The following is a 12674-nucleotide window of genomic DNA, read 5'->3' on the forward strand; positions in this document are numbered from 1 at the left end:
ATGATGACTTCATTGCTTAAGGGCCACCCACTACAAAAGGCACACGCTATACTGCGCCTTCTCTTACGTAGTGAGTGCACAAGAAGCTCGAAAAGATTTCACACGCACAATTGCCCGTGGTATAAAGCATGTTACCCACTACACAGAATGAAGCCGTATGCGAAAACTTCGCTGACATAAGCCATTTTAAACCTGGTACGCACTAGGTACAGGACATCACTATCGCGTTCAACTCGTAACGGTGAATCTTAAGCGTCTGCCTTTTTCTTTTTTTCATCGCATGTGCGCTTGTGACGTATTGACTATATATTTTCCCCGAGGTTTCTTTTTTTATCGTAATAAGTCACTGGGCAGTGACCACCCATCCCTTCTTGCCTCTTCTTTTGCGCTCTGCTTTTACCTTAGGACAATGCATCGACTCGCCCAGCAATGCATTTCATTACATATAAGCCGGAAAGCTAACCAATGGCGTGTTGTGAACCCCGTGCAAAAAGAAAATCGATAAAACAGAATAAGAGATTAAGAGATTTTAGCCGTACATGCATGAATGGGTTAACCCGCCACGGTGGTCTATAGGCACTCCACTGCTGACCCGCAGGTCACGGGATCGAATGCCGGCCGCATTTTTGATGGAGGCGAGAATGCTTGAGGCCCTTCAACCTATGAGTATATATATATATATATATATATATATATATATATATATATATATATATATATATATATATATATATATATAGGCACGTTAAAAAACACCATGGCCCAAATTTGTGGAGGCCTGCCTCCCCTATACATACAGCGTCTCTCATAATATGATGGCTTTGTGAACGTTAAACCACTGGAGTTATAGTTACATGAATAAGTTGCCCCCAGAGAGGACAGTTGACGTTCCGACCGGTCGGCCTGTGTTTATCAAAGGTGCCCCTGCCATCCTCGCCATGTAGTATACGAGCGCCGCGCATGTAAATGCTTTCTCGCACTCTTGTCGTTGGCGACCGATCCGGCCCAAACTGCCCCGCTTTCCAAGGTGCAGTGAAGACCGGCGCGTCGCCGTCGCTGCTCTTGATTTACGACCGGCGTGGCAGCACTGCCCGTTGCCCAGGCATTGCGTCACGAAACGGAACCCCGTGCGCGGTGACACACGAGCGCGCCCTTCGTACTGTCTGTGCCTGTGTGTCGGTACACCACGGCGCCGGTGACGCGAGCTCGTATAACGTTGGTTGGACGAGAGACTGGAGGAGTGTGTTTCTTTGGGAAATTATAAATACAATGAGCGCCGAAAGAGAGCGCTGCTGAGAGAGGATCGCAAGAGAGAAAGAGAGGGGAGGCCCCCAGCGGATCGTGCGGACGCTGTCACTGCGGGCGGGCGTGAAACAAAAGGCGTTGCCAATTATAGCCAGGTTTCCGCGAGAAGGCAACGGGCATCAGCTAAGCAAGCGGCGACGAAGGACGGGGACACTTTGTTGTCCAGCACTTACGAAAGCGCCAGGGTGCCGATTGACGCGGAAGACAACCGTGGAACACATTGCCAATCGTTTAACCCTCACCTCCTCCCCCTTCACGCCCTTGGAAAGCCCTAACAGTCCCCACCCCCATTTGTCCCCATCAGCCTTTTTTTAAATTGTTTTTCTAGAATACTGGGGATAGCAAAAGATCGAGAGCGTTCCCTGCACGCTTCCCCAGGATGTTGTAGCAACACTACCCACGAACTTGAACTTCCGGATAACCCTAGATTCCTAAACTATTACACGTTGCTACTAAAGAAAAGATGGATCACCTTGGTTGGCTACTTGGTGGTGCGTTTTGGTTAGCACGATAACGGAAAAAAATCATAGCATATCTACTAGGTGACTGATGACGAGTGGGGGCGAAGCACCGACGGTCGCGTGGTCATACATACATACCTACATACATACATACATACATACATACATACATACATACATACATACATACATACATACATACATACATACATACATACATACATACATACATACATACATACATACATACATACATACATACATACATACATACTGATTGACTGACGGTCAATTCGCCCCACTAATTATCTTTTACTCCGTGGATATGCTGTGGCACCGTTTTTATTGACATGGTATGTAAACTTACGACCTTGAAAACTTGCTAATACGACGACAAGGGACGTACGACCCACGACGTATGGAGCTTCGCCCTTAAAAGAAGCAAGACACAAGGGCCCGTGCACTTACATTTAAGCACACGTTAAAGAACCACAGCTGGTCAAAATTTTCTTAGCACTCCACTTACGGTGACTTTCATATTCGTAGCGTGGTTTTGGGACGTCAAAGCTCAGAAATTATTACTTCAACTCGCCCGAAAGACCCGATGACTCACGCCGATCCTGCACAGCGTCAGTTACCATTGCCGATTCCCTAAACGGAAACATGACGGATGCCTTCCCACATCGGATGAAGGGTACCACGTGATCACCCGGAGGGGTCCTCGCCCCTTCCCGAAAATACCTCCCCGGCCGTCCCCTTCGTACCAAGTAGCAGCAACCTGTTGCCAGAAGTGTATGCAGACGACCCCCCCCTCGACAGTCTGGCTCCGGAAGGACGAGTCGAAACCACCTGCTTATTTTGGGATCCCTTTCAAACGGACCCCGCGCAGTTTGCGGGGTATATAAGGAGGTTGAAGCCAAGCGTCGAAACACTTCCCGTGATCCATGCAAGAGGTGGCGGCGTGGACCTTCCGGCAGCACGTTTGGGAGAAACTTCGTGCCAAGCCTTCACGTCTGCCGAAACGGGTGGCTCTCTTGTAAGTTAGCGATAGCTTCTTACTTATTCTCGTGCGAGGGGCAGCTGCGCTAAATAAGTGCAATATCGAGTTAGTATGAACTGATGCACAAGACCTGCTATCGCGTACTATGATACAACGCCTATAATTACTGTTTCCGTGTTCGTGTCGTCCCACTGCTTTCACCTATTTCTGTAGCACCGTTTTCTTAGTAATACACCCGTACCAATTCGACGAAATGTGGGTACTACGCTAGCGCGCTTGAAGAAAGAGTGAGATAGTGAAACAACTTTATTTGAACCACAAAGTGGGGCGAGTTAACTCGACGTCACATGCTTAGGCCCACTCGGTAACGCTCAGGTTAAACCTGACTGTCCTCGCGCGCGCCCTCTGGACGGCTAGGATTTGAGAGGTGAGGTCCTGGGCCTCAATTAGCTTCTTGGTTTCCTCGTTTTACATGCTGAGAGGGTCGGGTCACCCAGGAGATGTCGCATTACCCGGCGCACGGTCAGCAAAATCTCGTGCAGTCAAGTGCGCCTCCTCGTTCGGTGCGCAGGAAGCCAGACCGATGAGTGATGTGCGATGACTTTGCCCTTTTTTAGGGGCAAAGCTCTTTATAGCGGCACCCGTTCATCTACCGTAGTATGTAACAAGTATAACATTTTGACCTCCAAGGTGGTGCCGGTGAGAGACTTCTTCTGTGCGTTGTTGAACAATAAAAAATAGTGCTCAATGTACATGTCAATCACTGCTAATGGGGAATGAGAGACAGGAGCATTCGGCTTTTAGTTAGCACACACGCTGCGATCACCATCAGCAGCCATTGTCATGTACATTGAGCACTATCTGTTAAGAAAGGGTCGCTACGTTATACTCGCTGGGTGTAAGCTCCTTAGCTTTAGAAAGGTTTAGCGAGCGTTGAGCCGCAGTGCCATGAATACAATGAACTAGTATATACCATGAATAAATTCGAGGTTGTTAAAGGGGGGAAGCAGATACGAAGCACAAGCCGTAAGAAAGTAAAAGCCGAATTCTCCGCCTCTCATTTCCCATTAGCAGCCATTGGCATGTACATTGAGCACTATCTGACTGAAAAAGTTTGCTACGTCATACTCGCTGGGCGTAACCTCCTTGGTTTTCGAGAGGTTTAGCGAGCGTTCGGCCGCAGTGCCATGAATACAGTGAACTAGTATATACCATGAACTCGAGGTGGTTAAAGGTGGGAAGTGGATCCGAAGCGCAAGCCGTAAGAAAGTGTGCGTGTGCCACCTCTCGTTTAGTCCTTGGAATGTCCGCTGGATGGCGGTGCTTCTATATGGGGAATATATGATGAAAAGATGCGAGATGGTGGTACTTGGAGTGTTGAATAGATGGACGAACGGACACATAGACAGATGCATGGATGGACGCATGAACGGACGCAGGGGCAGCTGCATGGACGAACGCACGGACGGGCTGATGGACGCATGGACGGTCACACTGACGAACGCATGGACGGACGGAAGCAAGAACGAATGGACGGACGAATTTTTCGCCCCACTCTCCATCATTCACTCCGCGGATATGCTGCCATTTTTTACACATTGTAGGAGCTGGAGAGCCACCATGCTCGTTCGAAATGCCTTGATAGCAACATTTGAGTCGTAAAAGCATAGAGAAATGTATATAAAAAGTGGCCACTAGAGCCTTTTCGAAGAAGGGTCTAACCGACTGCTAAATGACGTACCCATTCTCGCTTTTACTTCTTTATTAACACAAGTATCAGCCTTGTCAGGATTACAAGGAATACCCAAGTTTGGCATAATTTTTTTGCAAAGAAGAAATTTTGTTAACTTGCGCAATTTTTTTATCTGGTCTACATCATGTCCCGCTGAGGACTTTTAATGCCTAACAACAGAAAACTGCAAATTATGACTAGAAAGTGTTGTCTTTCAGCATTTGTTTTTCGCCCCGCCGCAGTGGTCTAGTGGCTAAGGTACTCGGCTGCTGACCCGCAGGACGCGGGTTCAAATCCCGGCTGCGGCGGCTGCATTTCCGATGGAGGCGGAAATGTCGTAGGCCCGTGTGCTCAGATTTGGGTGCACGTTAAAGAACCCCAGGTGGTCGAAATTTCCGGAGCCCTCCACTACGGCGTCTCTCATGATCATATGGTGGTTTTGGGACGTTAAACCCTACAAATCAATGCATTTGTTTTGCACAAAGAGGCACATTCATGTGGTTTAGACATGTATTCCCGTTGCGGAAGAATGGGAGTGTAGCCTAGTGAAAAAGACGCTCGCTTTCGAAGCATGATTGTGGGTTCAGATCCCATCGTCGGAAAGAAGAAAATTTTGTTATTTTATTTATGCTGAAGACATTATTGGTTCTGACCAACCACTAGTGGCACTGAAGGCAGCGCAGTAGCAGGGCCCTACGGGAGTGTCCACTCTTTATGTAAGTGTGGATGGTAATAGGGCCATGTACACCAACCATCAAACAAAAAATCACATTTGACTTTATTTTTTTTCCCCATCCGTGACAAGCCATGGTGCTCGCCACATGCTCGGCGCAAAGGCAAGGCTTAGGTTGAAGGAATAAAATCGTGCAATCATCCCAGTCTATACGTAATTTTAAATAATACCTTCTCCAAGCCCTCCCCCCCCCCCCCCCCCTAAAAAGAAAAGGAAAAAAAGTCAGCTGCACTCCGTGAAGAGCTTCAGATGCGAAGCTGTAAACGCGCGCAATCGTGCAGTATTAGCTAGCGGGATGCCGTGCATCATCATCATCATCATCATCATCATCATCATCATCATCATCATCATCCTTTCGTTTTATTATTTCCTTTATTTACTCCTCCGTTCAGTCACGTTACCTGCCCGCTAACTACAACTAGGAAAGTGAGGGCACAGGGCAGGGCGAGACAACTTCTCTGCAAGAACGCCGCAGGTTGAAAGGGATCTCAGAATCGACGCAGGCTGGTGCTGACATGATGAAATATTGCGCAATGAACGTGATAACAAAAAAGAGACACACAGGTCGTCCGTTTCTTCTATTGCTGGCTAGTCGATTGCACTTCATTTAATCAAGTATGCATCGCCAACTGGCCCACAACTCCCCTCTTCTAACGTACACGGGTTGGTGCTTGTTCACAACATGATCAGTGTCACTACAGTCATCTATGGAAAAAAAGACAAAGAAATGAGGGAGCATTACGTCACGAGACCACCCTTTGCAAGCCGACCCGGTTTGGAGCCGGCAGTGTCGGACCACCACGGGACCTTTTGTGTCAACATGACGCAAGCAACGAGACGAACTGGCCCACGCAGGAAGCTCAATAATGAAAAGCCACCGAGACTAACAAAACGTACCGCACACCGTGACGTTTCGACCACGTGTTGGGTCAACATGATGGGCGTTACTTGTGCGACGTATTGCACTCTTCTTCGTTTCCTTTCTCTATGCATGCATCCGTGTTTATTGCGGAACGATTCGTTCTGTGATGATATGTAAGGTTTAACGTCCCGAAACCACCATGTGATTATGAGACGCCGTAGTGGAGGGCTCCGGAAATTTCGACCACCTGCGGTTCTTTAACGTGCGCCCAAATCTGAGCACACGGGCCTACAACATTTCCGCCTCCATCGGAAATGCAGCCGCCGCAGCCGGGATCGATTCGTTCTGTTTCGCAGCAAGTACTTCGTGCATAAAAGTAAAGAAAAAGGTACATCATAAGTGGACGCCTTTCAAGCGTCAACCCTTTCAAACTACGTCAGTAGATGATATTAAATCATGTGTCTAAACACGTAGGAATGACAACAGAAAATAGGGGGACTAATCAGGAGCAGCAGTGGACTGTTAGAGCCGTAAGGAGGTATACAGCTGTGACTCGTACCATTCAAAATCTCATTTTTCCGGCGTTCGTGCGCTTTAACTGCGATCAGATTTAGCACTGAGGACCGCATGAGAAACAGCGGGTAACGGCATCCGATTCCGGCCCCGCGACTTGCTGCTGAATGATTGCGTAACACGGCTGGTGTCCATACGGCGGCGTCCAAGGGATACACGCAAGCCGGTCTTGGGGGACCCGTGGCTTGAGTCTCGGGTTCTGCAGAGGCGACGACCCCCCTGGGCGCATGAATCGGCGTCTAGGCGGGCCACGCGCGCCCCAAACGAGTACGAGGGTTGCCAGTCTCGGTAGCGCAGCAGTAAGAAAGAAAATTGTAGTAAGATGAGAAAAAGAAGGACGGAAGATGGCCGCGCCAGCGTTTATACCGATGGGAGGTTGCCATCTCAGAGAGCCAAACACAGCCGGCTAAATAAGGCCTAAACCTCCAGCTTCTCTAATTACAATTTGTAGTATTATCGGAAAAACAATACATTGTATGCAGTGTTTCATACTGATGACAATCCTCAACAAATTCTTTTCAATATTTAGTACAAATGACGATGTCTTCAACACCAATGACAATACATTAGCTGCAGTACATCGCATTATTGCGAATGTTTTCGCTCAAAAATACAATATACAGTGTGCAATACTCAATATGGCACACTGCTTTCGCCGGGCAAAACAATACGTTGTCTTCAACAATTCGTATTGACGACAAGGTTTTCATATACATTGGCTTCAATACACCTCATTGTCTTAACGAAAGGCAATACACTGTGCTTGATATTTCATATTGATGACAAGGTCCTCAGTGCGAAAGGCAAAAAACCATCTTAATGATTTGTGTTGATTTCAACGTGCAACACGAAAGACAATAAATTGTCTTCAACACGGTCTTAAGCATCATCTATCCATATTCGTTATAGTACGATCGCCCTATAGTCCTATAACGAAAGCATGGATCTAACAGCGCGTCAAACTGAGCTCCGTGATGCCAACGTATACACTTAAGCGTAGAACTGGCGTTCTTTGGCCATCAAATGGACCTTGCGCCACAAAGCACTAAACATCATCATACATCCAGGTGCATGCTACCAGCGTTTATCGTCAGTGACTAATGTCGTCTATTGTAGGTCGACTTGTGTATAATATCGGCTGGGGCTTCTTAACGTGAACAAGCCTTGGCTAGCGATCGCGAATGTCGCCAGAGGATGATTAAATAACTGGTGAATGCTCGTTATCCTCTATTAATTTATTCTTAATTTGAGACGGCGTTGTATAACTCAATAAGCAGTTAAGAAATTGCGTGGAGGGCAGGGGAATTCGGAATAGTTCCCACCGCCTAAAAAGGAATTACAATGGCGCAAATATGGAGGGTGTTGGAGAAAAGACAAAACTAGTACAACTTAACACATAGGTGTGTATTACTGTAATCTCAATAGCATTCATTCCTTTACAACAGCTTTAATGGTTCTACAGTAGCTCTACAATAGCGTGAAAGTTTCCAGTGTAGCGAAGAAATGTCTGTTTCCCGGCAGGCGCCTCAGTTTTAGCTCGAATTGAAGAAGCTAACTTGACCACGAACTTATAACTTGACGTTGTAAATGATTAACAGAAAGTATAGGGTATGTTTTTAATCTTGAAACAATGGTTTTCCTTCGCGCCTTTTCAATCGACCGAGAAGAAATATAAGCTGAAAAAGAAGATTGCTTTCAATGCTGTCACAGTAACTTCTAGGTAAGATAAGGGCTTTGGCCTATCTGCATGGTTAAAAAAAACAATAACTGCATTCTTTCTGTATCTAAGTATCTTCGTTCTTTCTTTTTTTGGTATAAACATTTACTACTTGAAATGTCTAAATAATTCAAGTAATGAATTCTTGGCCAATGTCTCTGAGTGGGTATGAATCATGATAGAGGCATCATCATCATCATCATCATCATCATCATCATCATCATCATCATCATCAATTGAAAGATGACCACTTTTGCCCTATAATTTATTCGTTTATTGGCCAATTCCCCAGTGTGAGTCAAAGAGGATTTCTTTAATCCTCCTTGGTGTGAGTGTGAGACATAGCTCTAGGCCATAATCATCTTCTTCTTCCACTAATCCTATAGGCGAACGCATATACGACGGCTTGAGCATTTCCTCTTTTTTCACGTCAACATGACATTTACTGTATGTACATGTGCTTCGTTTACTGCAGTAAGCCGTTTGGAGAAAACATCAACGGTCTTAATGAGTGGAAAATTTGATATGATTACAACGACGACTCACGCGGTAGTTGTAATGAACACTGCCGCATAACACAGACTGCAAAGGAGGCGGTAACGTAGCTACAACAGAAAAAAAAATCCGAGATAACACAGCAGACGCAGACTCCGATAAGGAAATTCCGCCGCGCAGTGGCACAGTCGGTTTCAGTAGCACTGCGTGATGCTGCCACATCTGCGTGCTGTGATGGAAAAAGAAAAGACATAGTAGAGAATGCAGCAGTACGCGCATCGCGTTCTAGCCACGCCACTGCTCTGCAACGTAAGCCAATGGAGACAAGAAAAAAAATATATAAAAGAGTACAGCAATGTTTCGTCATGGCAGTGTTCATTTCAGTAGCCATAAGCAGCAGTGCAACTTTGCCCCCATGCATACCCTTTTCACCCTCACCCCTCCAAAAAAAAAAAGAAAAAAAGACACAGCAGCAGGAAGCAAGTGTGCTGTTTTGCATTGCCGTTCCCCATACGTCGCACGTGCTCGAGTCTTCAGGTTTCAGACGCGCGCACTCGGGATTCAAGTCGGGAGCCGTCGAAGTTAGCGCGCCCGGACAAGCAACAAAGTTCAAAACACACACACACACACACACACACACGTGCAGTGGTACCCGTCGTCGTGAGCCGAAACGTCCCTTCTACAAGTGCTGCTCGCGCCCAGTTGCAACATAAAACAAAAGAAAGGCGAAGCACATGCGACGCGGTGAAGGGACGAAGAAGAAGACGACGATGAAGAAGCCGTAGCACGAGCGAGCGGCGCGCGGGATTGGTCGCTTCCTTCTCCTCGCGGGCTCCTTACGAGAGGTTCGAGACACCGGCTAGGGGGCGGAGTTTGCGCACCGAGTCTTGTTGCGCTACGAGTCCCAAAAGTTCGCGAGCGCGGAGTTCAACCGACTCTTCGAGATCTGCGCGAAGAGGTCGGATGCGTTCGATGCACTTCCGCGCTTGACGCCCGGCTGGAGAATCGTTGCTGTTCCCCCATACCGAGGATACCCTTAGTTCGTTCTCAGTAATCATGAACTGACAGGTAAGTAAAGCGATATAAGTGGCATAATCATCAAGTGAAATTGTTATTTCACCGTTTTACTCGCAATTCAAGCAAATGTGGCAGTACGATGAGAGTGTTCAGGGCAGGTCCCGCCATCAAGCATGCCTAACCATAGCTATTCCCAGCATTTCTGGTGATTATTTTTTGTGTTTTTTTGTTTTACTGACTTCCACAGAGAATGCCTAGAGCAGATGAACTTTTAAACAACACAGCAGGTACCCAATGAGATGGAAATGACAGGATTTGCTGGTCTAGGCACTCGCCATCAGTGAAATTGTTGAAATAGAGCGGACCTTTTACGTGAGAACGGTTTATGTAAAAGTATGAAAACGTAACATGGAAGATCTGAATACTGCATCAACTTGTGTGCCACCAATGGTGTCTTACAGAAAAGTATACAATGGACGTTGGTGTCCACTTCTATGATCGGGACCTTGACCCCATGCTCAACATTGGGTTGTTTTTCAATAGGTTGACTACACAAATAATGTCTGCGCAACAGGTGCCTAATATTGTCGGAAGAGATTGCAGCTGTCTCCCTTCACCACGGAAAATTCTTGGAAGCCTGGCCTACCAGCACACCAGCACAGAAATTCACAGGAGCTTTCCAGTGGCACATCAAAGCAACATAATTGGGCGACCGCTTGTCGTGCACTGCACTGTGGGTTTTGTGACATTCGTCTCTCCCTCTCTTAGAACCTTATTCCCCTCTCCCATGTTTTTAGGGTGGTGAACTGGACGTAGTCTAGTTAACCTCTCTCCCTTATTTCCTGGTTACCTGTTTATTCCGGTATCAAATGTTGGCACATGCTCATATGTTGAAAACTGTAATTTGCAATAATCTATGCAGCTTCCTCATATCTGCAATCTTCCTCGTGTATAGGTGTTGAGTTATAAATTTGGCAAGTAGTAATATGTTTTCTGTCGTGTCTACTCGCAGTCCAGGACCAGCAGTTCAAGTGCCTTTCGGAGCGCAGCCGACCTCGAGCCCGGCTGACCCGGTCTAAGGCAGTGACCGCGATGCACCTCGACCTGTCGCCATCTCAGGACTGTTGTGCTCGCGACCTACCCTCCTGCGGCGGCAACGGTGCCATAGTCTCGTCTCAGGGCTGCTTCGTGCCGAGCCCCTGCTCATCCTACACCTCGGGCCACTCGGCTTCTGTGCCCCACTCGGCGAGCCCCGAGGACCCATTCGACTGCTTCGCGGACTTCCAGGAGGAGGAATTCTTCGCTCAAGACGGCATAGTCGGTGACGTTAAGGACTCGGTGTTCGTGGCTGAGAAGCAGTCTTTCGGCGAAGACCTCAGTTCGTTGGGTCTTTTCGTTCAACACGATCAAGTGTTTGACGCCGCGAGTCCAGCCGGGTCCTTGGTCAGGGGCGACAACCTCGAGGTTCAGCGGTTCTCTCTTCCTGAGGTCGCAGCCACCAGGGAAGACGTCTGTAAGAGCGTGAACGACGAAGAGTCTCCCGTGGCTGCACTTTTCGAAGCTGACGAACAGCTGAGGATGGCGCCAGACGTGGGGTCAAGCTGCTCAGACCTGTCAGCCATGACCAGTTCTTCTCCCACACTGTCAACGTTCACCAGCAACCGCAGCTCTGCTAGATCTTCGTTCACTAGCCGTCGGAGCAAGAGGTCGCTGTCCATATCGCCCACATCTACGGACGGCATGGACTTAAACACCATCATCCGCTCGTCGCCCACCTCACTGGTAGCGTATCTCAATGGAAACCGCGGTCCTTCCTCTACCTCGGCAGCGTCAAGCCTGGCGACGGCGACCGCAGCCTTAGGTGCGTATGGCCATCTTTCGGCTAGACCATCCAGTCCACGCGGAAACGCACAGCACCGCATAAGCACGCCATACTCGCCGACGCTCCTCAAGATGGCAGCCAAGGAAGAACCAAGCTCTCCCTTCGACAACACTGGTTTTGTCCTACAGGCTATCGACGAGGTGGACCCACTGGTCGATTTCAGAGACTATGACTTCTTGGAACCCGAGGACAATCTGGCCGTTGTCCAGCAACAAGAAGCTGATAAAGTGCTACCTGTGGCGGTCGTCGCCGACGGAGCAAGCGAGCGCGCTGGTCCCGCATCGCAGGCCATCGGGTACGGCGAAGCGGTGGTCGACTCGACCCAACCCCTTCCCAGCGTGGCGTCCCTTCTCGTGGACCTGCAGAAGCCACCGCCGCCTTCGTACGACCAGCACATGGCTAGAAAGCTTGCCTTCCAGAAGATGTACTCCTCCGACAGCAGTCAGCCTTCTAACTACTCGAGCTTCGAGAGCACCGGCTCGGCGGACGCCGCAGAGCTGGCAGAGGTCGACTCAACGACGGGATGCGAGCTGTTTCCGCAGCAACCACAGCAATCCCAGCAGCCACGGTCGTACGACTGCCAGTGGATCGACTGCCGGGCGCTGTTCGACGACCAGGAGATGCTGGTGCGTCACATCGAGTCGTGCCACATAGACCAGAAGGTCCGAGACGAGTACACGTGCTTCTGGCAGAGCTGCCCGCGCCGCCACCGGCCGTTCAACGCCCGCTACAAGCTGCTCATACACATGCGCGTCCACTCCGGCGAGAAGCCCAACCGGTGCACGGTGAGTAAGCTGCTGCGTTACCTTATTTTCAAAGCATCCTCTATCGTTCATTTTCCTCGTAGAAGTACCGACTTAAACGCGCCCGTGTTGGGTGCACAAAGAGAAGTGCCAA

The 12674-nt window shown here is 48.5% G+C and overlaps 1 protein-coding gene across 3 annotated transcripts in view; it reads left to right on the top strand.

Moving 5' to 3' along the window:
- LOC119181843 (uncharacterized) overlaps positions 1-12674 on the top strand; it is an 83528-nt gene that overhangs the window by 54675 nt on the left and 16179 nt on the right. For 2 of the 3 annotated variants that reach the window (XM_075875109.1, XM_075875110.1), the window contains one exon: positions 10908-12562. In XM_075875109.1, the coding sequence (XP_075731224.1) occupies positions 10908-12562 (1655 nt within the window). Of the gene's footprint in view, positions 1-9733; positions 9947-10907; positions 12563-12674 lie in introns of those variants that run through there. The other variant, XM_075875111.1, reaches the window with a different exon arrangement.

Source organism: Rhipicephalus microplus, chromosome 10 (genome assembly GCF_043290135.1).
Source record: "Rhipicephalus microplus isolate Deutch F79 chromosome 10, USDA_Rmic, whole genome shotgun sequence".
Taxonomy (NCBI): domain Eukaryota; kingdom Metazoa; phylum Arthropoda; class Arachnida; order Ixodida; family Ixodidae; genus Rhipicephalus; species Rhipicephalus microplus.